This window comes from Leucoraja erinacea, chromosome 12, assembly GCF_028641065.1.
Source record: "Leucoraja erinacea ecotype New England chromosome 12, Leri_hhj_1, whole genome shotgun sequence".
Taxonomy (NCBI): Eukaryota; Metazoa; Chordata; class Chondrichthyes; order Rajiformes; family Rajidae; genus Leucoraja; species Leucoraja erinaceus.
This window is the reverse complement of record NC_073388.1, coordinates 35,119,641-35,147,552: the sequence shown is the minus strand read 5'-3', so window position 1 is coordinate 35,147,552 and position 27,912 is coordinate 35,119,641. Positions and strand designations below refer to the sequence as shown.

General features: G+C 43.6%; 3 protein-coding genes across 3 annotated transcripts; all 3 read left to right on the top strand.

Annotated features, from left to right (window-relative positions):
- The first annotated feature begins 5,250 nt into the window (after positions 1–5,250).
- LOC129701947 (uncharacterized) lies at positions 5,251–7,982 on the top strand. Its single transcript, XM_055643392.1, has 2 exons — positions 5,251–6,001; positions 6,127–7,982. Exon 2 carries the CDS (start codon positions 6,885–6,887, stop codon positions 7,980–7,982), a length of 1,098 nt encoding a protein of 365 aa, XP_055499367.1. The 5' UTR covers positions 5,251–6,001; positions 6,127–6,884.
- Positions 7,983–8,246: 264 nt separating this feature from the next.
- Positions 8,247–27,726, top strand: LOC129701946 (uncharacterized). Its single transcript, XM_055643390.1, has 4 exons — positions 8,247–8,832; positions 8,941–9,137; positions 10,512–13,090; positions 26,002–27,726. Exons 1-3 carry the CDS (start codon positions 8,247–8,249, stop codon positions 12,282–12,284), a joined length of 2,556 nt encoding a protein of 851 aa, XP_055499365.1. The 3' UTR covers positions 12,285–13,090; positions 26,002–27,726.
- Positions 15,820–16,584, top strand: LOC129701945 (putative nuclease HARBI1). The gene has a single exon (XM_055643389.1). The coding sequence runs from the start codon at positions 15,820–15,822 to the stop codon at positions 16,582–16,584; it is 765 nt and encodes a 254-aa protein (XP_055499364.1).
- Positions 27,727–27,912: the final 186 nt, after the last annotated feature.

Here is a 27,912-nt window from a genome sequence, read left to right as displayed (position 1 = left end):
GTGATGTTGTGCACAAAAGTGTCTGCAGTACTCAACCTGTGATCTCACAGTTTTGTACACAATACCAGCCTAAACTCCATGTTCTTATATTCTATGTGTTTGCTAATAACAAAAAGAACCCTAGTGCCTTCTTGACTTGTCCTATTACATTTAAGGTTCCATGGACATATTCATCAAGTCTTTCTTACATCTTAACAGAAGGTAAGTATTCTTCTTTTTGATAGTTATATTGTTTTGTAAATCCTTCTACTCTGCATGTGTCTGCCAATCACAATCTCAAGAGCAAAAAGTGATCTGCCAAAAATCAGGCAGCAATACAACATAATCTGCCATGCAAATTGACCACGCAGATCCATATTTAATTTTACATTTAAGTTTCACCCTCCTCATTCCCCAAACTAATTCATTGTCAAACATCCTTCAACGTGAATTTTCTTAAAGATTTTGCTGTATCTAATAAAACCCGACAGATGCCCTGGAGATCTCCTTTCACTGGTAGAACGTATGACCTCCACTTGAAGTAAAGCAGTTTCTTCCTGCAGCCCCTTACCTGTAGTTGTGGTTTCCTCTGTGTCAAAATAGCACCCCAAGCCGTGTACTTCCCTCGACTAGAAAGTACAGTTACTGCTGCCTGCTTATGGCTAATCCAGGCAGCATTCTGGTAAACCTCTTCTGTACCCTCTACAATGCCTTCATATCCTTCCTGTAATGGGGCAAACAGAATTACATTCAATATTCCAAATGCAGCCTAAACAAAGTCCTATAAAGCTGCAACAAAACTTCCTGATTCCAATACACAATACCCAGATAGATGAAGGCAAGCACACCATACATCTTCTTCACCATTCTATCTACTTGTGTTGTCACTTTCAGGGAGCTATGGACTTAGACTCCAAGATCCCTCTGCACATCAATGATATTAAGGGTCCTCATATGTATGCAACCTCTAAAAGTGCAACACCTTACAGTTGCTCAGATTAAATTTAATCTGCCATTTTCCCATCTATTTCTGTAGCTGATCTATATTCTTTTGTATATTTTGACAACCCTCCTCATGGCCCACAACTCCACCAATTTTAGTGTCATTTGCAAACTTGTTAATCAACCAATTTATATTAATGTCCCAGTTGTTTATATATGTCATAAACAACAGAGGAGTGACAAGGAACAACAGATGCTGGAATCTTGAGTAAAATGCAGAGCACTTGAGTAATTCAGCGTTAGGCAGCATCTCTGAAAGATGTGGATGGGCAATGTTTTGGTTCAGGACACTTCTTCTGACTCCAGAGCTCCCAGTACAACAGATATCTCAGCACAGATCCCTGCAAAGTTCCACTGGCCACAGACCTCCCACCAAAATAACTCTCCCACCACAATCTCCTGTCTTCTACGAGTAATGAACCAATGAGTTCTGAATCCATACAACCAAATCGTCATGGATCCCATGCAGCTTAATCTTCAGGATCACCCTACCATGAGGGACTTTTACAAATACAGTAATAAAATGCATGTAGACAACATCTACTGCCCTACAGATATCAATCACCTTCTTTTCCTCCTAAAAAATCAATCAGGTTAGTAACTTCAATTTCCCTCTTGGGATAAATAAAGTTATATCGTATCGTATCATATCATATCGTATCATAAGTTAGGGGGGAGGAACGGGGGAGAGGTGGGGAAGAGGGGGGTGGAAGAGAGGCCTGGTGGGGGTGGGGTGGTAAAAGAGAGGCTGGGGGGGAGAGAGAGCCGAGGGGGGGGGGGGGGGAATGAGAGAGAGAAGGAGGAGGGAGAGAGAGCTCGGGATGGGGAGAGAGAGCCCGGGGGGTGAGAGAGAAGATGCAACCGAGGAGCCAAGAGAAAGCTCGGGAGTTCTTGGGGAACCCGAGCCAAGGCGCGAGCGTGCAGTGCTCGGGACCTCGGGAGCACTCGGGAGCACTCAGGAGTAGCAATGTTACAAAATTTTGAGATTTAAAAATCAAATCTTTAATTTATCCCATCAGATAAAACATAAAAATAAGTTTAATTTGGCACCTAATTCACTTTCATGTCTTCAGTATTAAAAAAAAGTTATGGCCATTTTCATACTTGGAAATTGGCATCTTATTCCCTATTGCTTTTTCATTGACTTAACACAAAAGCTGTGATAGAGAACATTTAAAAGCCCATAACGTTCTTAAAATTTAAGACAACTGAAAGAAATTTTCAGTTATCATGGATTGAAGCATTCTGAAACAAATATGAAACAATCTTACTTAGATGACTTGAAGTTAAAGCACATAGTTGGTTAGTTACCTAATTATAGCTAATTACAAAATTCAATTACTAGATCTAAACATCTATCAATTTCTTAAGAATAGATGAACATTTTTAAATAGCCTAAGTGTCCAAATAACATTCACACAAGAATTCAGAATATAATATAATTTTTAAATGTCATTGTCATGGGTTGATAGGCCAAATGGAAGGAATTTAATGTTTAATACCTGTAAACATTTTATTTATTTATTTATTTATTTTAAAACTTTTTTTTAAATTAGTAGTACAATAAGTTACAGTAATACACGCCACATATATCTTATTACATTTGTTGTACCCCTTCATTTTTTGAGCTTTAAGAGAGATAGAAATAAAAGAAACATAGAAATTAGGTGCAGGAGTAGGCCATTCGGCCCTTCGAGCCTGCACCGCCATTCAATATGATCATGGCTGATCATCCAACTCAGTATCCCGTACCTGCCTTCCCTCCATACCCTCTGATCCCCTTAGCCACAAGGGCCACAGCTAACTCCCTCTTAAATATAGCCAATGAACTGGCCTCGACTACCCTCTGTGGCAGAGAGTTCCAGAGATTCACCACTCTCTGTGTGAAAGAAGTTCTTCTCATCTCGGTTTTAAAGGATTCCCCCCTTATCCTTAAGTTGTGACCCCTTGTCCTGGACTTCCTCAACATCGGGAGCAATCTTCCTGCATCTAGCCTGTCCAACCCCTTAAGAATTTTGTAAGTTTCTATAAGATCCCCTCTCAATCTCCTAAATTCTCAAGAGTATAAACCAAGTCTATCCAGTCGTTCTTCATAAGACAGTCCTGACATCCCAGGAATCAGTCTGGTGAACCTTCTCTGCACTCCCTCTACGGCAATAATGTCCTTCCTCAGATTTGGAGACCAAAACTGTACGCAATACTCCAGATGTGGTCTCACCAAGACCCTGTACAACTGCAGTAGAACCTCCCTGCTCCTATACTCAAATCCTTTTGCTATGAAAGCTAACATACCATTCGCTTTCTTCACTGCCTGCTGCACCTGCATGCCTACTTTCAATGACTGGTGTATCATGACACCCAGGTCTCGCTGCATCTCCCCTTTTCCTAGTCGGCCACCATTTAGATAATAGTCTGCTTTCCTGTTTTTGCCACCAAAATGGATAACCTCACATTTATCCACATTATATTGCATCTGCCAAACATTTGCCCACTCACCCAGCCTATCCAAGTCACCTTGCAGTCTCCTAGCATCCTCCTCACAGCTAACACTGCCCCCCAGCTTAGTGTCATTCGCAAACTTGGAGATATTGCCTTCAATTCCCTCATCCAGATCATTAATATATATTGTAAATAGCTGGGGTCCCAGCACTGAGCCTTGCGGTACCCCACTAGTCACTGCCCGCCATTGTGAAAAGGATCCGTTTACTCCTACTCTTTTCTTCCTGTTTGCCAGCCAGTTCTCTATCCACATCAATACTGAACTCCCAATGCCGTGTGCTTTAAGTTTGTATACTAATCTCTTATGTGGGACCTTGTCGAAAGCCTTCTGGAAGTCCAGATACACCACATGCACTGGTTCTCCCCTATCCACGCTACTAGATACATCCTCGAAAAATTCTATAAGAATCGTCAGACATTATTTACCTTTCGTAAATCCATGCTGACTTTGTCCAATGATTTCACCACTTTCCAAATGTGCTGCTATCCCATCTTTAATAACTGACTCTATCAGTTTCCCCACTACCGATGTTAGACTAACTGGTCTGTAATTCCCCATTTTCTCTCTCCCTCCCTTCTTAAAAAGTGGGGTTACGTTTGCTACCCGCCAATCCTCAGGAACTACTCCAGAAGTAAGGTGAAAGTGAGGAAGAGTCGTGATAGTGCAATAAAGTGTTGAGAAAAGAAAGCCCATTAGAAAGAGAGAAGAAAGTTAAGAAATAGACTCTAGAAAAGAAAGGAAAAAAAAGAGAAACAATCGCTCTATTATAAAAAAACTCCGCAAAAAGGGATATACCAGCCATATTTTTCATCCCCCGTTACCAGATCCTGGCACCTGCCATTTAAATCAGCTTACGAGTGGGATTTTCTGGAACGGGACCATTTGGAACGTTGAGGTTGCAGTGATTTAGTCCCCCATATCAGTAGCAAATACATTGCCGGCTCATTCGGGGACTAAATCACCTTAAAATGTGAATTAAATACATCTTAAGAAACACTTTTATACATTAAAAAAAAACTACTTTCTTTTACCTGTCCCCTACATAAAATCCAGCCCCGTTGTCGGCATTGACGGCTTCAGAAGCTGATTTTAAAATCACTCCAGCTATTAACTTGTCGGGCAATTTTTTAAAAAAAACAAACAGAATGGCCGGCGGAACGATTCTTTAGCAACATCTTGCACTCCAACAAAATATAATTCTGGACCAGGTCAGAAGAAAAACGCGTTTTAACCCCGCCCCCCCCCCCTCCCCCCCTCAAACGTGCCAAAATCGCGCACACGGCCAGTGGCAGAATTGCAGCGCCGCTGAAGGTAAGTATTGTAACATTCCTACTCAGGAGCATTTGAGAGCATTCGGGAGTGTTCGGGAGTGTTCGGGAGTGTTTGAGAGTGCTCCTGAGTACTTGGGAGTGCTCGGGAGCTGCAGTACAGAGCCCACTTGCTCGTTCTTTCTGCGTCTTTTGAAGAATAGGGGGGAAGGGCGTGAGGGGGGAGGGAGGGGGAGGGGGGGGGGGGTAATGTCACTCGCTGCACATGGAACATAGCGCAGCAAGCCGCGAGGAGCAGAGCCATTGTGACGTCATCAGCGAGACCATCAAGTTTATTTTCCAAGATTTTAAATTTGTAAACATTTTCATAAATAACTCGAGAAATATGCATGAAATTTTCAGATAAGGAGATTTTGACCAGGGCGTAAATCTCTATCGGAATATGTAAAAATTTCACCATTAGTGCGTCGTATTTTCGAGGAGGTGAAACGCACACAAAACAATGAAAATAAATACCATTTTGCCGAAAAATGTTGCCAAGAGGGAGGAAGGAGATAATGAACAGGAGTGACCCCAACACTGAACCCTGTGGAACTCCGTGGTGAACTATGGAACATTCTGACCGGTAATTCTGAATCTATATAAAATGTGTCCTATCTGCAAAGTAGGAGACAAACCATTGATACACAATGCCACAGACTCCAATGATAGCGAGAATCAGAATTTGCATCTGTAATTGGATCAGCGACTTCATGACACATAGACCACAAAACATTGTTAATAATAATTTTCAACATCAGTGCCCCACAATGATGTATTCTCAGCACATTCAGATGGAAGAAGGGTCCTGACCCAAAATATCCCCCTGCCTATGTTCTCCAGAGAAGCTGCGTTACCCACTGAATTACCCCAGCACTTGTGCCATTTTTGTAAACCAGCATCTACAATTTCCTTCGCTCCATAAATGCTGCCTCACCCGCTGAGTTTCTCCAGCATTTTTGTCTACCTTTGTCTACAATTCCTAGTGCCTCCACTTTTAGTGACACTTGTACAATGATTGTAACTGCCCCACATCGGCAGTTAGTTAAATTCTGAACCTCACGGTTTTTGGTTCCTACCTGAAATAGTAGCGTTCCTAAGGGGGGAACTAATTGCCGACTTAGTTTCCGGGGGGCACGGTTGTTGGCGCACACAGAAGCCATGACTAAGAAGAAACCAAGAAATACCTCTTAAGTAGTAAGCAGTGGACGAGGTATGTTGTTTATTTGCTTGGTTAGTGTGGTGTTGTGTTGCTGTATGGACGTACATGCATGTATTTTGTAAACTGCATTTTTATTTTGTTTGTTTTTGTTTTTTGTTGCCTTGTTTTTGGCTCAGTTCTCACGGGTTGGTTGGAGCCGAAAATAAACCCCGTATTTAACCACGACCTCGGGCCTCGTGTACTGCTTGGGAGCTACAGTGAGAACTCGACTGCTCTGCATGAGTAGCCGAGGAGGACGTCACCAGACGGCAGCAGCCGAGAAGAGACGAACCATATCCATGCTGCGTGTGTATCTTCTACCACCACCTACGCCGAAACACAAGAAGAGCAAGCCCACAGGAAAGCCCAGGTGCCCCTAGTGTGAATATTGCTGCTAAGAAGAGACTCGTGTTTTGCACAAGAGACTGATATATTATCTACATTTTCATTTAATAAGTTGATGTTGTTATTTTCTGCAACTAAAGGACTTTAAGTGTTTTGCACAAGAGACTGAGATATAATGTGCATTTCATTTATGTTGTTTACTTACCTTTCCTTATTGAAGACCATTGATACTCACACTGTGTTGATATTGAGAATTTGTTTATTGATGGTTACACTAAAAATCCTGTTAAAACAAGCAGTACTCATAGTAATTTAAAGGTGCATATCTGTTACTTAACAAGTGTTTAATGCATATGTAACTTACCTGTGGAAGAGTTGATACCTTTATTTGTCTAATTATCACTCATAGTGATTTAAGTTGATAACACTATAAAAATTATTTATTAATTAGGTACTTACTCAACATAAGAAAATATTAGATTTAAACCAAACTAAAGTAAACCAAGTAAAATGTCAGAGTTTGAGCTATCCCCTGAAAGTGACAGAGAAGATGATGAAGGTGATGACACGAAACAGCACTGCCCAGACGCACAACCACAAACGACCAATGGCACTGGAGATGATATCCACACTTCCTCACAAGAGCCACAAAGAGGCCAAAGTCCGTAAGCTAACGGAAAAGGGCCAAGAACTGCACGATGAGCAAAGAAGAAAGGTTGCACACCGTTTCAGTGTGAGCTACGAGAAGTGGAAGGCTGTCATTAAGGACGCCAAAGGGGCGCTGAGTGGTCAATGCTCAAACAACCTGCTGAATGAACACATCACCAAGGTAAGCAATGCTTCAAAGAATCTGAACGCTGTTTATGAAGAGCTGAGACACATCGACATTCTAGATCATGACACACGTCGCAGAGTAGACACCTGTGAAGCAGTAACAAAGAAGATAATCAAAACGGCAAGAGGTTATCTAAACACGGGAAAGAGTGAATGTCAAGTGGATGAAGAACAAGGTGTTAAAGATACAGAATCTGTGTTCAAGTCTGCAGCCTCAGATAAGATGAGCATCAAATCTCACCGCACCAAATCCTCCCAGTCCTCTGCTCGTTCTCAAGGCAACTCAAAAATCACATCCAGACATTCAAGCCAGTCTTCTGCACACAGACTAGAAGCCGCTGCTGAAGTCGCAGCCAATGAAGCCACATTACAAGCGCTGCTAGAGCAAGAACAGGATATTATAGAACTTGAAAGACTTGAAGCAGAAGATGCAGAGAGTAAAAGGGTGCTAAAGGCCAAACGCAGACAAATAGTGCGATTGGAGACAATAGGGAAGATAAAGGCTGCCAAGGCACGACAGCAAGTATATAAGCAGAGTGAATGCTCAGACGATGAAATAGACAAGCTGCTCTATCAAAACGTCTCTCTGAAGGAGAAGAAGGAAGTCAACCAGGAAAGAAACCTGTCGAAGCATCACCCTCCACCACAAGTTATGACACTTCCAAAACAAGAAGATAGCACAGCAGCTCTTGTGAGAGTGTTTGCAGAGTCCATCAGTGCGAGTCGTCTTCCTATACCGGAACCGTCAATGTTCAACGACGACCCACTCAGATTCAATGACTGGAAGGTTTCCTTTCAGACATTAATTGACTAGAAAAACCTACCAGGTGAAGAAAGGATATATTATCCGCGAAGGTATGTGGGTGGAGCTGCCAAGAAGGCCATAGAGAGTTACTTTCTGCTAGGCACAGAGTCAGCCTATCATGCAGCATGGACCATCCTAGAAGAGAGATATGGCAATCCATTCCTCTTCGCCAAAGCCTTCAGAGACAAGCTTGATTCATGGCCCAAGATAAGCTCCAAAGGCAGTTTAGAACTTCAAGAACTCACTGACTTCCTTCACAGCTGTGAGGCCGCCATGTCTCAGATTAGAGGTCTTGAGGTACTCAATGACTGCAACGAGAATCAGAAAATGCTTGCTAAACTTCCAGACTGGCTGACCTCAAGATGGAACACGAAAGTCATAAAAGTGGAAGAACAAAGTCACACGTTCCCAAGCTTCAGCCAATTCGTCAAGTTCCTTACACGTGAAGCAAAAATTGCTTGCAACCCGATAACGTCCCTCTACGCTCTAAAACCAAGTGAAGTTGAGAAGAGCAAGGCTTCAATGAACAGAGGTCCTGGAGCAAAGGTATTGGTAACAAACTCTGATGAGAAGGCTGTCGCCACAAGCTGTGTGTTCTGTGAGAGGGAAGGTCACAGTCTACACAAGTGTTATAAATTCATGGATGAGACGGTCTCTGAGCGAGTCAAGTTTGTTCAAGAAAGGAAGTTGTGCTTTGGCTATCTGAAGTCTGGCCATCATTCAAAGGAATGTGAAAACAGAATAATCTGCAATACATGTGAAAGGAGACATCCAACTTGCCTCCACAACAATTGCACCAAGGAAGGAAGGATGTTAACAAGGCCTGATGAAGCAAGAGACCGTGAGCGGTCAACTGAAGGCAAGATGAACTGATCACAATATAAGACACCAAGAACCTCACCTGAGGCAACATCCAATAGAGTCATCCAGCATGTCAAAGACACCCATACGTCCACCATCATCCCAGTGTGGGTGTCAGCCACAAGTGAGCCTAATCGTGAAGTTCTTGTGTATGCACTTCTGGATACACAGAGTGACACAACCTTTCTCCTAGAAGACACTGCAAAAGCTCTACACGTGAAGAACGAACCAGTTCAGCTAAAGCTCTCCGCAATGGCTTCAAGAAACACAGTTGTGTCCTGTAGGAAACTGACTGGTCTACAAGTGAGAGGATTTTGCTCAGACAAGATAATCCAGCTGCCAGTGACCTACACAAGAGAATTCATACCTGCAAACAGAGATCATATTCCCTCACCAGAGACTGCAAAGGCATGGCCTCATCTCGAACACATCGCAGATGACCTAGCTCCACATCAAAGCTGCGACGTCGGCTTACTAATTGGCTACAACTGTCTTCAAGCTCTCGTCCCAAGACAAGTGCTACCTGGTGAAGAAAATCAGCCCTTTGCACTGAAACCGACTTGGGCTGGAGTGTAGTTGGCTATGACAACCTATGTCTCGATTATGGAGATGCTATTGGTAGCAATGTTACAAAATTTTGAGATTTAAAAATTCAAGTCTGCAATTTATCCCATCAGATAAAGCATAACAATAAGTTTAATTTGACACCTAATTCACTTTCATATCTCAAGTAATACAAAAGTTATGGCCATTTTCATACTCGGAAATTAGCATCTTGTTCCCTATTGATTTTCTATGGACATAACAAAAAAGCTGTGGCCGTGGACAGTCAAAAGCCCATAACCTTCTTAAAAATTAAGAGAACTGAATTAAATTTTCAGTTATCATAGATTGAAGCATTCTGAAACAAATATAAAATAATCTTACTTGGATGACCTGAAATTAAATCATATAATTAGTTAGTTACCCAATTGTAGCTAATTTCAAACTTCAATTACTAATCTAAACATCTATCCATTTCTTAATAAATGATTAACATTTTTAAATAGCCTTAGTGTCCAAATAATATTCACAAATAATTCACAATAAAACATGATTTTTAAATCTCATTTACATCAATTTATAGGCCAAATGGAAGGAATTTAGTGTTCATTTGCTGTAAATTTAAGTCAATTTAAATTGGCTTTCTAGTGGGTTCCTGTGAACGCGCTGGTTTAGAACTTTCACATTGCGCAGGATTTGTGCCCTCAAGTGCCCAGAAAAATACTGCGGGATATAAAGAGCCCAAAATGAGCTACTCGCTATGGAAAACTTTATATACAGAGTTATATACAAGCCCAATTTAATGTAAAAATAAGGTACATACCTTTAATTGTTTGCTTTATAAAACCCTGGGGCTGCGAGAGGTTGCGGAGTGAGAGAGTGATTTTTAAACTACTATAAATATTATACAAGGCCATAAAAACTAATAATACCTTTTGCGACGGGGTCTTTCAGCGATTTTCCGTTAATGATTTACTAGGCTGAACATTTTCGATTGGAACAGCCTAGTAAAAATCGCGTTTTAAACCCGCCCCCTCTAAACAGCGCCAAAATCACACACAAGGGGTGGGGCAGATGCTCAGCCACGATTCAGGTACGTTTTGTAACATACCTACTATTGGAGTGAGTCACCAGGTTATCGTGAAGCAAGTGATATCAGGTATTCAGTCGTCTACAAACCTCACAAGCGAAGTGCATTATGTCTGTAGAACACAGATCAAGGAAGTAGTCTCACCTGCAGCTGTCATCAAGGTGCTGGAAGCTGACTTTGTGGAAAGAATTTCAGAGGAAGGCAACATCTCTCAAGAAGACCTCCGATTCCTGTCAAGGATGGAAAAAGGCATCAGGCTCAAGGAGGATGGTCACTATGAGATGCCACTGCGGTTTAAGAAAGAAAGACCCAACTTACCAGACAACAAGATATGTGCCATCCATCGTCTCAGGTGCCTAGAAAGGAAGCTGAAAAGAAATGAACAGTATTACAAAGACTACAAGACCTTCATGGATGAGACCATAACTCGTGGAGATGCAGAAAATGTCTCACAAGTAGACGTCAGTAAAGCTCCAGCATGGTACATTCCCCACCATGGGGTGTATCATCCGCAAAAGCCTGGGAAAATTCGTGTCGTTTTTGACTGTTCCGCGAGGTATCAAGAGACAGCCTTGAATGATCATCTCCTGACAGGTCCAGAATTGGCGAACACCTTGTTGGGAGTCCTTTGTCGTTTTCGTAGAGGTCCAGTGGCGATCATGTGTGACATAGAACGCATGTTTCATCAGTTCCATGTAAAGGCAGAAGATCAGGATTACCTACGTTTCCTATGGTGGGAGAATGGAAATCTTGAAGCACAACCCTCCATCTATTGGTTGAAAGTCCACTTGTTTGGTGCAGTTTCCTCTCCTGGCTGTGCCAACTTTGGACTCAAACACCTGGCCGCTGAAGGACGAGGACGCTTCAGTGAAGACACCATCCAATTCATCCAGAAGAATTTCTATGTGGATGATGGCTTGGCAAGTGTAGCATATGAAAGGCAAGCAATCAAACTAGTGAAAGAAGCGAGAGAGCTATGTAGCACAGGCAAACCTCGGCTACATAAGTTCATCTCTAACAGCAAGGAAGTCCTAGCCACAATCCCTAAAGAGGAATGTGCTGAAGCTGCCAAGGACCTGGACATGGCACTGGGAGAACAACACATGGATAGAGCACTCGGTGTCCAGTGGTGTGTGGCTTCTGACGAATTCCAGTTCAGGGTAATTGTCAAAGAAAATCCATTCACCCGAAGAGGAGTCTTGTCCACGGTTGCCTCAGTGTATGACTCGCTCGGATTTGTGGCACCCTTCATCTTGGTGGGAAAGCAGATCTTGCAGATGTGTCGTGACAAGCTCAGTTGGGATGACACCTTACCAGATGACCTCCTACCCCTGTGGGAATCTTGGCTCCAAGACCTGAAAAACCTGGCTGGTGTGAAGATCTGGAGATGCTACGCTCCACCAAGTTTCAATGTCCAGCACTATGAGCTCTACCATTTCTCCGATGCCAGTGTGACGGGCTATGGAGTGTGCTCATATCTCAGAGTGGTCAGTACATCAGGTGAAGTCCACTGTACCTTAGTAATGGGAAAGTCAAGAGTCGCCCCTACTAAGGTGACGACCATACCAAGACTAGAGCTGTCAGCAGCAGTGGTAGCTGTTCGCATCAGTGACATGCTCAAGAAAGAGCTCAAAGTAGAATGCCGTCAAGAAATCTTCTGGACTGATTCAAAGGTTGTACTTGGATACATCAGTAATGAAGCCAGAAGATTCCACATGTTCGTAACAAACCGCTTGGAACGCATCAAGCTAAGCACAGAGTCTGCGCAATGGAGGTATTTAACTTCTGAGGAGAACCCAGCAGATCATGCCTCATGAGGTCTCACAGCAGGACAACTTATAGCCTCTAACTGTTTCACAGGCCCAGACCTTCTTAGGCAGAAAGAGATACCAAGTGGAGATGTCAAGGTGGGAGATGTCTCAAGTAGTGACCCAGAGCTCAAGAAGGCCCAGGTTCATGACACTCAGGCAAAAGAGGTGAGGTCGCTCTTAGATCGCCTACAAAGGTTCTCCGACTGGTCAAGAGTGGTGAAAGCTATTGCCAGGCTCAAGCGCCATGCAAGGGAATTCAAAGGCAGCAAGCCCAAGTCCTGTGAAGCCACCAGTTTAGAGGAAAGGAGAGAGACAGAAGTGGACCAAAGACCGCAGAAACGCGAAGGTCAATGACATTGTTCTGCTAAAGGATGATGCAACACCACAGAATCAGTGGAAGTTGGCAAGGATCAGTGAAGTTCATCCTGGGAAGGATGGAAGAGTGAGAAGACTCCAGTTGCTGAAAGGTGACTCAACTCTCGATGATAATGGAAGCGCACCTCCAAACCGGTTCACCTGGAGAGACCCATAGTTAGATAGTATTTTGAAATAATGTGTTATATGCAGTATGTATGTCTCTAAATTGTTCTAAGAAATCACATATGATTTGGTGGGAGTGTAACTGCCCCACATCGGCAGTTAGTTAAATTCTGAACCTCACGGTTTTTGGTTCCTACCTGAAATAGTAGCGTTCCTAAGGGGGGAACTAATTGCCGACTTAGTTTCCAGGGGGGCACGGTTGTTGGCACACACAGAAGCCATGACTAAGAAGAAACCAAGAAATACCTCTTAAGTAGTAAGCAGTGGACGAGGTATGTTGTTTATTTGCTTGGTTAGTGTGGTGTTGTGTTGCTGTATGGACGTACATGCATGTATTTGTAAACTGCATTTTTATTTTGTTTGTTTTTGTTATTTGTTGCCTTGTTTTTGGCTCGGTTCTCACGGGTTGGTTGGAGCCGAAAATAAACCCCGTATTTAACCACGACCTCGGGCCTCGTGTACTGCTTGGGAGCTACAATGATATTCTATTGAACAATGCAACAGCTTTTAGTCTTTTTAGCTTGCAGTAATAAAAAAAAAGTTATAGCTATTAAAAAGACATATTGTTGAAAATCTTCTGGGAAAAATAACGTTGTCATTGTGAGTCCGAGACACTCAAGCCTCCTAATCCCTTTTTCCCCATTGACAGATTTGTTTCCATAATGTGATTTTCAGTAACTTGAGGCATTAGGACTGTAGAACTACCTGTATTCATCGTAAAGCCATGGACTCACACTGCCTCCCTGTCTCCACCTCCTTCCATGCTGTTTCTATTCCAAACTCTCAGTTGCTTTGATTCCATCACATCTGTTCAGTTCATAACACTGATCCACACCAATGTTTCTGATAGGTCTTCCTCTGTCTTAACTGTGGCTTCTGATGAACAAGAGTTAACCAAGTTTTTTATTCCATGTTCTGCACCTATGTGTTCATCCCAATTTCCCCCATCAAGAGCAAGGGTACATATAAACATAGACAATGGGTGCAGGAGTAGGCCATTCGGCCCTTTGAGCACGCACCGCCATTCAATATGATCATTGCTGATCTGTTGGCTGAACATGTACAGTTCATGGCTGAGCATGTACAGTTCTCTTTGTTCTGGTGTAAAAGCAGAGAATAGTGGGACTGTTCAGGCACTGTCTGGGGAGTGGGATTGTTGAATTGCATTCCAGGCATTTGCCTTTTTATAGCAGGGATGGTCAAAGAACTGGAACACTGCATCTGTTTCTTTCTTGATGGATCCTGCCTCATCTGACAAGAGTTTATTTGCTATTTTTGTTTCAAATTTCCACTATCTATCTATCTCTGCCATTCAATCTCTCTTGATCTCCACCCAATGACAGGTGTTCACTATGTTCTCTAAAGTTTAAAAGATGCTTGTTTCCAATTCTTAGGAAAAGTAATTGACTTGAAACATTAATGTTTAACCCACCTGGTCAGTTTTCTGTCTCTCAGTTTCCATTCTGATGGCTTGCTTTACTGGGTTCAAATACTGTATCCACAGTGTTATCTGTATTGGTTAAAAAACATTACATGTACCAAGATACAGTGAAAACATTGTTTTTGAATGCTATTCATAGAAATCATACCATACATGACTACAATTATACCTATACACAAGTGCAACAGTAGTGTAAAAGTGAAAGGAAACAGATTGCAGTATATAGTATTACAGTTACAAAGAAAAGGCTATAACAGATTTGATTGAAAGATCAGGAATTAATTCTTAATTTATGAGAAGTCCGTTCAAGATCCTGATAACAGAGGGGACGAGGGCTGGATCACCTAGTACATGCTTTTAAGCTTTTGTATAACCTGGCCGATGGGAGAGAGCAGCAGAGGGAATGTCCGTCCAGTGTTTGTTGATTACTTTCACTGACTGCTTTCACTGCTTTCAGTTCCCAAAACCTAAAGCTTGAGTACCTGTGGGAAATACCCTGATATAACATGTGCATGCCACACATCATTTTGTTAGATTAACTTAGTAAACAGATATAATATGGTACAACAGCATTTCTTACGCTCAATGCATTACTTTCTCACGCTTGTTATAATCCAGGGTTTTGTATTCTGTGGAAGCAATACTCTGTCAACTACTGTGCTTTTTATATTTAGCTATCCAAAACGGAAAACATTTATGGAAGGTGATGCCGATTGCCATAATTGCAGCTGACTGAATTGATCCTGTCATTACACTTTGCTCCCTTCCGAAATGGACTTTTAAACCTCTCTAACTATGGACTGCAGATATACCAATTATCCTTGGTGAATAAATCACTCTCATATTTTTGGCAGTTATTTCCATTCCCATCAGTGCACTGATTTGACATGACCTGCAAGTTTGAAGACGAGTTGCACCAGGGACAGATCAGCCATCAGCACGTTAATGGGGCTTTCTCACGGGGTGACTTGACGCAAGATGTAACCAGAGTGAAGTGGTCGTGGTCTAGCACGATATCACACAATATAACAGGGGGTAGATAAAGAGTTCCCACGGGTACTTGGCATTTCTGTTATTTGTGCGAGTGACTTGTCCGTCTCCCGAGCTTTCCCGTTAAATCTTGAATGAACATTGTGAATTGTGGGGTGTTGTTAAATCATCACGTGGTACAAATGATGTAACTTTTTTTTTCACACACTATAAATATCCTCCCTTGGTTGAATTGGCTCATTTGGAGACATGCCTGTACTAAGTAGTCTCAAGTACAGGATGGTGGTGTTTTTCATTGACGCGCTGTATGCAGCAGCCCTCTATGTGAATCGAGGACGCTTGCGTGAAGGCAGAAGGGTGAGATTAATTAAAAAGAGAATTAAGAGGAAGTATCACTGGGTGAAGCCCATCTTTCAACGGAGACCTCTATTTGGACAATATGATAAACTGCTTAATGTGCTGTGCGAAGAGGATAAAAGTGCATTCACAAACTTTGTCAGAATTTCACCCGAGCTCTTTAATGAGCTGAAGAATAATTTGGGACCTCTGCTGAAGAAGACTGACACTGTAATGAGAAAGGCACTGGAACCAGGGTTGCGCATAGCAATCACCCTCCGCTACTTGGCCTCAGGCGATTCTTATAAAAGTCTATCTTACAACTTTCTTGTTACCACCAACACCATCTGTGGTATTGTCCGAGAAACCTGTGAGGCGATCATCAAATTTTATGCAGCTGAAGTGATGGAATGCCCCAGGACACCAGATGCGTGGAAGAGAGTGGCGCTGGGGTTTGAAAACAGTTGGAACTTTGCTCACACATGTGGGGCTTTGGATGGCAAACATGTGGCAATTTGTTGTCCACCCAGAGGTGGCTCAAATGATTTCAATTACAAGAAATTCCACTCAATTGTACTCTTGGCGGTGGTTGATCATAACTACAACTTCCTGTATGTGGATGTGGGCACACCTGGAAGTGCTGGTGATGGCCGGATTTGGAAAGAAACCTGGCTTGGAAAGAAAATGGAAGGTGGAACAGCAGGCATGCCTGATCCAGAACCTCTGCCAGGAGAAGACAGCCCGACACCCCATATGCGATGGTTGCTGACGAAGCCTTTGCACTATGGTCCCTGGATTATGAAGCCATATCCACAGAGGAATCTAACTAGGGAACAGAGGATCTTCAATTACAGGCTGTCAAGGGCTAGGAGGGTTGTAGAAAATTATTTTGGCATCTTGGCAAACAGATTTAGGTGCTTGTTCAAGACAATGGAGCAGAAGCCCAAGAATGTGGAGACTATAGTATATGCAGCATGTGTTCTGCACAACCTGATCTGAATGAGAGGTGCAGCTGCAGGATCAGCAACAGCCATCCAGCACGGTGACCTAGTGGACAGTGACACAGGGGGAATAACACTAGGTACATGGAGAAGTGGTGCAACCGAGGCGGAAAAGGTCCCACTGCAGCGTTTCAAAGGTAACTCGGGCACATAGTGGGAAAGAGCAAAGAGGCCATCTCTGCGCTTACTACAATTCACAACTGGGGAGTGTGCCGTGGCAGGACAGCTCTATTGATGGGTAGCCGACCACAGGAACACTACTGCATGTTAGCAGACATGTATAGAAAATAAGCTGATAATAATGTCCCATTGTAATCCTGCTTACTTCTCTTTGTTTCACTTTAAAGTGTTGGCCTCTGAAAAGTGCTTCCTATAAGATGGTCGTCCCCGCAAAACCGGCCATTTAGCACATTGCATTGTCCCTTTTATTGCCTGAGTTTAGGCTTGTTGCGGAGGTTAATGAATAGAATCTGTTTAAAAAAATCTAGTGTGGCAAAAACCTTTCTGACGTGCTTTACCCACTTTCTTTGAGCTTTTCTGGGAGCCATCTCTGCAAGTGTTCCAGTGAAAAAGATTCTCCAACAATGACAATGAGGTGGGACGTCCTCGATGGACAAATGTTCCATTGGCGATATTGAGATCACCTTTTTTACTCACTTTCTGTCTCCTCTGTCCAGCTTCCGGGTTCACCGTTCGCAGGAGTTCCCACGGTAAACGCAAGAGTTATTACGGATATCGCACTGGCCACTACGTCCATATAATGTTTCAATGTTCAACCACAAGTGAACAAGTCGCTCTTGGAGAAATTCAAGCTTGAATTTTCTCCCGAGTCAACAAGTTACACGAGTACCTGCCGTTAGCGCCACGGTGGTCCACGAATGCCATACGGTTATCGTACGAGGTTCCCATGATGTTCAACTCTGGTTACTTCTTGCGTCAAGTCGCCCCGTGAGAAAGCCCCTTAAAAGGGCATCCTCACGGTGCGACCTGAAGCAACACCTAACAAGAGTTTACCATCATGGGAACCTTCTGCGATAGCAGTACGGCATTGGTGGACCACCGAGGACCTCCGTGGCGCTGACGGCAGGCACTCTTAAGTGTGACTTGGTAAGGTCGGGAGAAAATTCAAACATTTTTGAATTTCTCCAAGAGTGTCTTGAGCAGCGTTGCAACATTGTATGAGTGCAGATGCCAGTGCGATATCCGTGCGATATCCGTAATGACTCTTACGAGTACCGTGGGAACTCCTGCAAACGGCAAACCCGGAAGCTTGACAGAAGGGACATAAGGTGAGGTTAAATAAATATATTTTTTACTATCAGATTGATGTCTGCAACTCTTCATTAACACATCACTACAAGAGGAATGTCTCTAATGTTATAATCCCTCTCATGCTGAAACACAAAATAGTTGAAGGGAGGTGAAATAATCACATTTTTATTCTTTTTCATTTTTGAGTGTTGCTGAGCTATTGTACTCTCACTTGCTGAGCTATTGTACTCCAGCAGTTTGTGTCTCTTTTTGTCTGAAAGCAGTTTCTAACTGGAGGAACTCCGCGGGCCAGGCAGCATCTACGGAGGGAAATTGACAGGCGAGCCTTTCCTCAGGCTGCCTTATCTCTCTACACCCCCCCCCCCCCCCCCCCCCCAACTGCCACCCACACACACAAATGCTGGAGAAACTCAGCGGGTGCAGCAGCATCTATGGAACAAAGGAAATAGGCAACGTTTCGGCCCGAAAAGTTGCCTATTTCTTGTGCATGTGTCGGAAGGAACAGCAGATGCCGGTTTAAAGAGAATGAGTAACTCGACGGCAGGCAGCATCTTTTGGGAGAAGGAATGGGTGACATTTCGGGTCGAGACCCTTCTGATATGCTGCTTGTCCCGTTGAGCTACATGTTGTGTCTATCTTCGTTTTAATCCAGCATCTGCAGATCCTTCCTGGACGACCCCGATTTAAAGATGAGAGGCTGGGCGATAGAAATCATTAATTGAATTAAATAACTAGATACCTGTCTAATCGTATCTACAGGATTGGAGGAAGAATGTTCCCGATGTTGGGGGAGTCCAGAACCAGGGTCCCAGTTTTACAGTCTACCGTGGGAACTCTTTAATTACAGTGGGAAACCTTCAGTTTCCCAGGGGGTCGGGACGGGACTGGAGTTGGGAGGGAAAGGTGGGGGAGTCGAGGGAGAGGAGGGGGAGACAGATGGGGGTGTCTTCATTTAGTGGCGGTGGGTGTCTGTCACTGAAACAGGCAGGTGAGATTTCACATTCACCTTGTGTGTGCCTCTCTCTCTCTCTCTCCCTCCCTCCCTCCCTCCCTCTCACACAGGCATGAATGGATGAACTCCGCGGGCCAGGCAGCATCTACGGAGGGAAATGGACAGGCGACCCATTCTTCAGGCTGCCTTATGTCTCTCTCCCCCCCCAACTCCCACCCACCCACACACGCGAATGCTGGAGAAACTCAGCGGGTGCAGCAGCATCTATGGAACAAAGGAAATAGACAACGTTTCGGCCCCGCTGCACCCGCTGATTTTCTCCAGCATTCGTGTGTGTGGGTGGGAGTTGGGGGGAGGGGGGGGGGGAGGAGAGACATGGGCAGCCTGAAGAATGGGTCGCCTGTCCATTTCCCTCCGTAGATGCTGCCTGGCCCGCGGAGTTCATCCATTCATGCCTGTGTGAGAGGGAGGGAGGGAGGGAGGGAGAGAGAGAGAGAGGCACACACAAGGTGAATGTGAAATCTCACCTGCCTGTTTCAGTGACAGACACCCACCGCCACTAAATGAAGACACCCCCATCTGTCTCCCCCTCCTCTCCCTCGACTCCCCCACCTTTCCCTCCCAACTCCAGTCCCGTCCCAAGTTCGGTCTGTGAAACGCAACACGCCAGCCCCGACAACCAGCCCGGTGGTCAGTCCTTTGAAGATAGACAACAGTTGCTTGGAGCAACTCAGCGGGACAGGCAGCATCTCTGGAGAGAAGGGACGGGTGGCGTTTCGGGTCGAGAGCCTTCTTCAGACTGAAAGTTTCACCTCTCAGTAGATCATAAAATAACACAATCATCACGGTCAATGTGAGACACAGTCTTTATTCATATTTGACAAAATAAAAAGACGACTTCTTGCACATATTGAGAGAAGGTGCATCACACCAAACAACATTTGTCTAAAAAAACACAGATTATTCTTCAGCTCATTAAAGAGCTCGGGTGAAAAAAACCAATATAGTGTGTGACAACAAAGTAACATCATTTGTGCCACGTGATGAACTACACTACAGTCCACGATGTTCATTCACAATTAACGGGAAAGATCGGGAGATGGACAAGTCACTCGCAAAGATGACAGAATTGCAGAGTACCGTGGGAACTCTTTATCTACCTCCCGCTATATCGTGCGGAACTCTTACTGGACCACGACCACTTCACTCGGGTGACATCTTGCATCAGGTCGCACCGTGAGATCTAGCCATAACTGGTGGGGGAGACTTAAGGAGCCAGTTATCTATTCCTGCTACTATTTTCTTGTGTTTTTGAATGACTTGAATTCTTGTATTCTTGTGTGCGCATTGGATTTACAGTATCTACCTGTGTACATGTAAACAATAAGTAAGGCAAAATCTTTAAAGGAAATGGGAGGGTAAGTTCTTTATTGAGGAACAAGTTTCTCACTAGCTCACAACCTTCTTCTGGTTGTCTGTTCCCCACACAACTTTCAATAATTTCCACCAGTTATGGATTAAAATAATCTTCCCATTTATATTCATCTCTAACATGACATCTTTTGCCTGATTGCTGGAAATCACAAATGAAAGTTGCTACAAATTCTCTTAAAACTTACACACTGGTACCTCCCAACAATTTTGAAGGAAAAGCTCCACCCAAGACATCAAATTGTAATCTCAGCATGTCAGGCAGCATCTTTTGAGAAAAATAATAGGTGATGTTTTCCTTTTCTCCAGGGATGATGCCTGATCTGTTGAGTTCCTCCAACATTTTGTGTTTATCTTCGATGTAAACCAGCATCTTCGGTTCCTTCCTCCACAAAATTGTAATGTTTTGATGAATGCACTGGGAAGGGATATTTATATCCCAAAATATTTCCTGGTTTATTAACGAGATAGCAGAACAAATATTTGCATGTGCTTTTTTCAAGACAATGGTACAAACTAATACATGAACACAAAGTAGACACACTGCATGATGTTCAAGAAGAATTGGATCATAAACTGAGCATACACATTGATACACAGAGAATAACCTCTTCCAAGATTAAAGATACATCACATTTACAAAGATTCAGTGAAATTAGTGCAAAAACGGATATATATTTTTGTGGATTCTTCCAGGATTGGGGACACAAGTTTAACATTTTGAACGAAAAGAATTAAGAAGAGAATATAAGGAAAAGTTTGTTTTATGATTTAAAGAATGTGCATTTGGAAGGAGTTTAGCTTCTAATGAAGTCCAGTGCAAATCCTACAGGACATATACACAAGGCATAAGAAATGCCATTTGTGTTCAACTTCTTGAATGACCTTTCATGGACAGCTTCTAAAATTTGTTATCAACACTGTTTCAGCCCAGAGAAAAATTAGTTCAAACGGCAAAATATTTGATCGGGTGAAAACCTTACTGTAACAATTACTATTCACAACCAATGTAACATATAGTTACATATAACATATATGCAAACAGTGGTTGTGATCTGTAATTGTTTATTGGACGATTATCAATCTAGAATGTCGAGTCTGTTTCTCTTTCTGCAGATGCTGTGGCACTGCTGGGTATTTCCAATATTTAGTTTCTTATCTCATCTTTTTACGATAAATATCTCACTGTCCTTCTAAGGGGGGAGAGGGAGGAGGGTTGATGGGGGAGAGGGGAGTGAGCTGGAAAGGCAACTGAGGATAGATATTTAGTAGGGCTATGGGAAAGAGTCAGTGTATAGGTCCAACAGGATTGTTGTACAAAGAGTCAGTAGAGACTCAAAGACCAGTATAGTTTCCTTCTATGATTCAAATAGCCTTGTATTAACAATTTATTTAAGAATCTTTGTGAATTGCAGAGAATTAAAGATGCCGATTCCAGTAAGCAACTATTACATTTGATAATATCTATGTGCATTGAGTCGCTGGAGACACTGAACGTGGTGGATATAAAAGCCTTGAAATCTCCCTGAATTCAAAGTACATCAGGTTTTTATACTTTTAAGAACAAAGTTATTGGCAGATGACAATATAATTTCAATAGATGCAATGATATTGTTTACTTCAGTATTTCGTGGCTGTCAGATAATTTTATTGAATTACATGTTTACGACTGAGCACCTGGAACTGATAACACACCACTGAATATTCTTCAATATCTGGGACAAAGTGATTCACATGAACCATTCAAAAGCTTCTAGGACAGAGAAACAGAGAATCCAAACAGCCAAAGTTAATGGTGTGAGGACTGACTCTCAGTCCCAATTGTTGACAGGCAGAACAGATATGCCTGTGATCATAGTTGATGTGCTACATGACAAAATAAATCTTGTCTGGAAGGATCCTTGAGCTCAGTCACAATGGAGCAAAGTAATGTAGCCGACGGAGTCTGATGCCTGATTTGTGTTGGCCATTTAATATCCCCCCAATCCCCCCCCACCCCCAAACCACACCCACCTCCTCCCTCATTGCCTTAACATTGGATGATGCATATGAGAACATCTCATGGTCATGACCATGCACCACTGTGAGCCATTAAGGGCCTGTCCCACTTGCGCGTCATTTGCCCCTCATTTACGCGTCATGTAGAAAATTGGTCGAAACGTCGCGACACGTGGGGGGCGCGTGGGTGACGTGCGCAAAGCGCATGGTGAGGCAGGAATCGCATCTAGTGGCGCACCGTATCGTGTGGCGCTCCAGGATTTCGCAGTGTACCGAAATCCTCACTCGCCACTTGCGTGACGTATCGCTTACGCACTGGCTACGCTCGCTGACGCATTGGCTAACGCTGACACATTGGCGTCGCACGCTAACGTCCCAATGTCACACGTGGATCGCGTGATGACGCATGGTTACGTCACCCTGCGCCAACGCCTGTAAACATGCGACGCGACACCCATATGTAGCCGGCCCGCCTTGTACGCGTAATGTAACCTCTAACCTCGTCCACACAGCCATCTTCCTGGGTTTCTTGCTAGCCTTTCTTGTTGTACTCCTGCCTGGCTGATCTGTAAGTATGAGGGCTGCTGCTACAGAAGTCTCTGTTGTTGCTGTAGCAATAAAATCTGTAGTTCTTCCATGATGGTCATGATGCAGAATAGGGAAGCAGGGTATTCTAATGATGTCACACGCACCAGATGGCTGTGCTGCTGACGCATGATGACGCATGATGATGCATGATTTGCGTGCAACAGTCACGCGACCGTCATACGTCAGTCACTACCGGCCTGTCGCGTAAATGATGCGCAGATGACGCCCAAGTGGGACAGGCCCTTTAGTCTGTGCTCTGAAGACAAAGCTGTCCTTTTAATTTCAAACGGATTACTGCTTGCCATTTACATTACAACAGATTTTCCAGAAGACTGATTCTCATTTGAAATAATGCCTGCCATATCCACGTATTTCCATGCCTCCTAAATAATCCCTACAGTATCAATGTCTTATCTTAATCTAATGAAGAGACAGAATTGTTGCCATTCCAAGTGCCATTGAAGTAACAAGGTTAACACATTTGGTTCTTTAATACATCGCTGATGCTCTGAGATTCCAAAGTCTGGTAATAGTGTATTACTGACACTCTTTCCCTCTAGTTGACATCCTGAATACTTAAATCCTAAAATAGTTTCCAGGCCAACTGTTTCATCTGTATCCTTTTTGTGTAACTTTTCATATCAATTTTTCACAGAAAAACTCAACCTTATTGGCGACTGCAGTAGACTATGCAGTCGCCACATGTTCGCAGGTGGTTGCCGCGGAGTCGCCTTCATGGTCGTGAGGAGTTCCCGCATTCTGGGAACTAGTCGCGGCCTCATTTTGGTCGCTGTGAATTTTTCAACGTTGAAAAATTAGCGGCAACTACAATTAAGCCACCATGGAGAGTAGCGAGAATTCCCAAGCCATAGGTGGGTTGCCAGGAGGTTGAAGGCTCTTAGAGGTTCTCGTAGGTTGTAGCTGGTGCTGACCGGTGAATTTCATTGGCTCATTGGGGGAAAAAAAGGTAAGCAGTAGTTTTCAAAACCAAGGATAACCGACCGGTAATGTTAAATGTCCGCCGAGCTTCACAGCCGTGTATCTCTGGCTTCTTAAAAGTTGTCTCCACTCCTTCTCCCCCTCTCTCCGCCTCTTTTAAACAACTTTCCGTACACTGTGCTTTAGCCATCTTTTTACAGCACCAACCTTCCTGTTCATCCAGGTATCTGTCTGTTTCACCTTGGCTTTGCACCGTGTGAATTTTTTAGACAGCGCTCCCCCCGCTTGCCCTGTCCCCCGCCTGCATAACAGGCTAGTGAAGGAAGCGATGTGTTTGTGTTTGTGTGTGTGTTCCACTCTGACAGTCGCCGTTCCAATATCCAGTTCTTCAGGCGACTGCCAGCAACTTGACAGTCGCCGGCAGTCCGCTGAAAAATCACCGAAGTGGGACAGACCCATTACTAAAAGCTAAGCAAGCCTGCAACAAATGCAAAATGTATTTGTATAAGAGCATAATTTTAACATTATGCTGGAAACAAAATACAGAATGTTATAGGGTCATGGAGGCACACAGCAGTGAAACAGGCTAGTACTGTATCCACTATGAGCATCAAGCACCCGTTTACATAATCCGATACTAGCCCCATTTTTTTTATTCTCGCTACAATTTCTTCAACTCTTATCAGAATTTATCACTCACCTGAAAGAAACCCTTACAGTCACAGGGAAAATGTACAAACTCCACACAGATCACACCTGGTCAGGATTGAACGTGGGTCTCTGTGGCTGTGAGCTGTGTCACTGTTCCATCTCTAGAAGAGACACACAGGAATAAAATATGTGAGAAGGATGGCACCTCTGTTGGAACAGAGCATCTGCACAAGATATCAATTACATTCAAGAATCAAAGACCTTCAATGGGCATTTCAGAGACATTAAGTATCAGAGCTGCATGGAAATTGGAAGAGGGGAAATGTGACTGATGGGATTGCTCTAGTGAAATCTCGCATTTATCTAATGGATTCCTTTGGTCTTGTAATAGTTAGTGAAAGGCCATTAGATATATGTGAAAAGTCTTGGTAATCAAAGAAGAGATCAGTGTTTGATTTCATTTTATATTTTCCTTTGACACTTTAAGGCATTAGGGCAGAGTTTCTCTCCGAGGGTTCCAAATGCCGATTACCTCATGCCAATTACTTGGTTACTTGGTGGTATTGCATCTTTTTGCCTCTTCCCTAACTAAGTTGTTTGTCCTCACACAATTTAGCTATGATACTGCTCTTTGAAACCTCCCAAAGTGATTCATTTTGGCTTAATTTATCTTGCAACCAAAAACCACCTTTTCACTTTTCTCTTTCCCTGTCTCTTTTCCCAGTCATACACCTCACTATGTTTTCTCTATTCCTTTATGTCATCCTCCTACTGACATCAAATTATGTCTTCTTCAGAAGCCTGTTTTATCTCTAAACCCCTCCAAATAAATGTTCTGACATGTTAACTCTGTTTCACAGTCCACAGATGTTGCCCAGGTGAGTAATTATTTCCTATTTTAATTGGTTCATTATTAATTTATCTTACATGACTGTCCCATTTAGCATTTGGTAATGGCATTATCCTTAATGGAATGTAACCATTGTTGATAAAGTACCACTTGTAACCACAAGCTTGCCTTGTTCCACTACTTTAATTGAGTGTTGATGAAGAAACAAACCAAAGTTAATTCATTTTTTGAGATTCTTGTTTCAGTCAAATTTTCCATGCTGAGAAAACTCCAACTTTGTCAAAGGAGGCCTTCATACCATGCGGAGATACATGCTAATTCTTGTACGTAATACTTCTGGGTAAATGTTAATTTGCTTTCAGACATGCAACCAGGGGGCATTGAAGAATTGAATTGAATTGAATAAATGTTATTAGCCAAATATGGATACATACAAGAAATTTACTTTGGTGGTTTGCTCACAAGTAACAACACAATATACAGTAGACAATTAAAAATAAAACATTATAATTTAAATGTGAAGAATTAAATAAAATACCAGAACACAAGGTGGCTACAGACTTTTGGCTGTTGAGTAGAGCTACTGCTCATGGAAAAAACGTTGCTTTTATGTCTGGCTGTGGCGGCTTTGACAGTCCGGAGTTGCCTTCTAGAGGGAAGTGCTTCAAAGAGTTAGTGGCCAGAGTGAGAGGGCTCAGAGATGATCTTACCAGCTCTCTTCCTGGCCCTTGCAGTGTACAGTTCGTCGATGGGGGGGGAGGTTGCATCTAACAACCTTCTTGGCTGATTGAATGATGTGCTGCAGCCTCCAGATGTCATGCTTGATGGCTGAGCCAAACCAGACCATGATGGAGAAGGTGAGGACAGACTCTATGATGGCAGTATACAACTGGATCATCATTGCCTGTGGCAGATTGTGTTTTCTCAGCTGCCGCAAGAAGTACAGGTACATCCTCTGTTGGTCCTTTTTGACTGTGGAATCGATGGTGGCCTCCCATTTAGGGTCCCTGGAGATGATGGTTCCAAGGAACTTAAATTACTCCACAGATGTGACTGTGGTGTTGTTGATGGTGAGTGGGGGGAGGTGAGGGGGAGCTCTCCTAAAAACTACTATCAATTCCACTGACTTAAGAGCATAGAGCTCCAGGTTGTTGTGATGGCACCAGGACGGCAGCTGTGTCACTTCCCGTCTTAGGCAGATTACCCCCCATCCTGGATCAGTCCAATCAGGGTTGTGTGGTCCGCAAACTTGAAAAGGTTGACAGAGGAGTCTGTGGAGGTGCAGTTGTTGGTGTAGAGAGAGTAAAAGAGAGGGGGGAGTACGCAATCTTGCGGTGCTCCTATGCTGCGGGTCAGTGGGTCCAAGATGTGCTTTCCCAGCCTCACATGCTGCTTCCTGTCTGTCAGGAAGTTGGTGATCCACTGACAGAGGAGTGCAGGCACATTCAACGGGGAGAGTTTGGTGTGTAATTGCTCTGGCACAATGGCGTTGAATGCAGAGCTAAAACCCACAAACAAAATCCTTGCTTAGGTCCCCTGGCAGTCTAGGTGCTGGAGGATGAGTTAGGTAGTTATGTTTCTGTCTATCTACCCTGCAGTAGAACTCATTCAGGTCATTGGTCAGCTGACGATTGTCCAAGGAGTGGGAGGTTTTCGTCTTGTAGTTGGTAATTTCTTGCAAGCCCTTCCACACTGAAGAAGAGTCATTAGCTGAGAACTTGCTCCTCAACGTCTAAGAGTACCTTTCCTTGGCAGGTCTGATTCCTCTTCTCAGCTTGTACTTGGCCTGCTTGTAGAGATATACATCCCTGCTCCTATGGGCCTCATCTTTAGACTGGCGGAGCTGTCTGAGTTCTGATGGAAACTAGGGCTTGTCATTGTTGAACCTGATCCGGGTCCTAGTGGGAATGCAACTGCCCTCACAAAAGCTGACATATGATGTCACAGTGTCTGTATATTAATCGAGGCTTGTGGTTGCTTCCCTGAACACATTCCAATCAGTGCTGTCAAAGCAGGTCTGTAGGTTTTCAATGCCCTCGCTTGTCCACTTTTTCATTGTTCTGATCACAGACTTAGCAAATTTTAGTTTTTGCCTGTAGGTCGGAATAAGGTGAACTAAACAATGATTAGAGAGTCCCAGAGCCACACGAGGAACAGAGCGATATGCATTCCTGATTGTAGAATAATGCCCCTGTCCCACCTAGGGAACCTGAACGGAAACCTCTGGTGATCTTGCGCCCCACCCTAGGTTTCCATGAGCCGCCAGAGGTTTTGGTCACTCGCCTGGAAAGCCTCGACCGAAGCATGAGCTGCATCTACAGACCAAAGATCCAAGAGGATCTTTGCTACTGACCGCACACACACACGCACACACACAAACACATCGCGAAGATGGGGGCCAGGGACAGCGGAGGAGCGCTGTCTGCGCGATGAAGAGGAAGGTAAATGGCTGCCACAGAGCATGGTAAGTCCTTTAGAGAGCGTGGGAGGGAGGGAGGGAGAGAAGGGGAAATAAGGGGAGAGAGAAGGAGAAGAGAAGGGGAGAGAGAAGGCGGAATAGAAGGAGGAGAGAAGGGGGGAGGAGAAGGAGTGGAGACAGTTTTAAGAAGTTTAATAAAGTTAGCGGGTATTTTACCTTCCGGCGG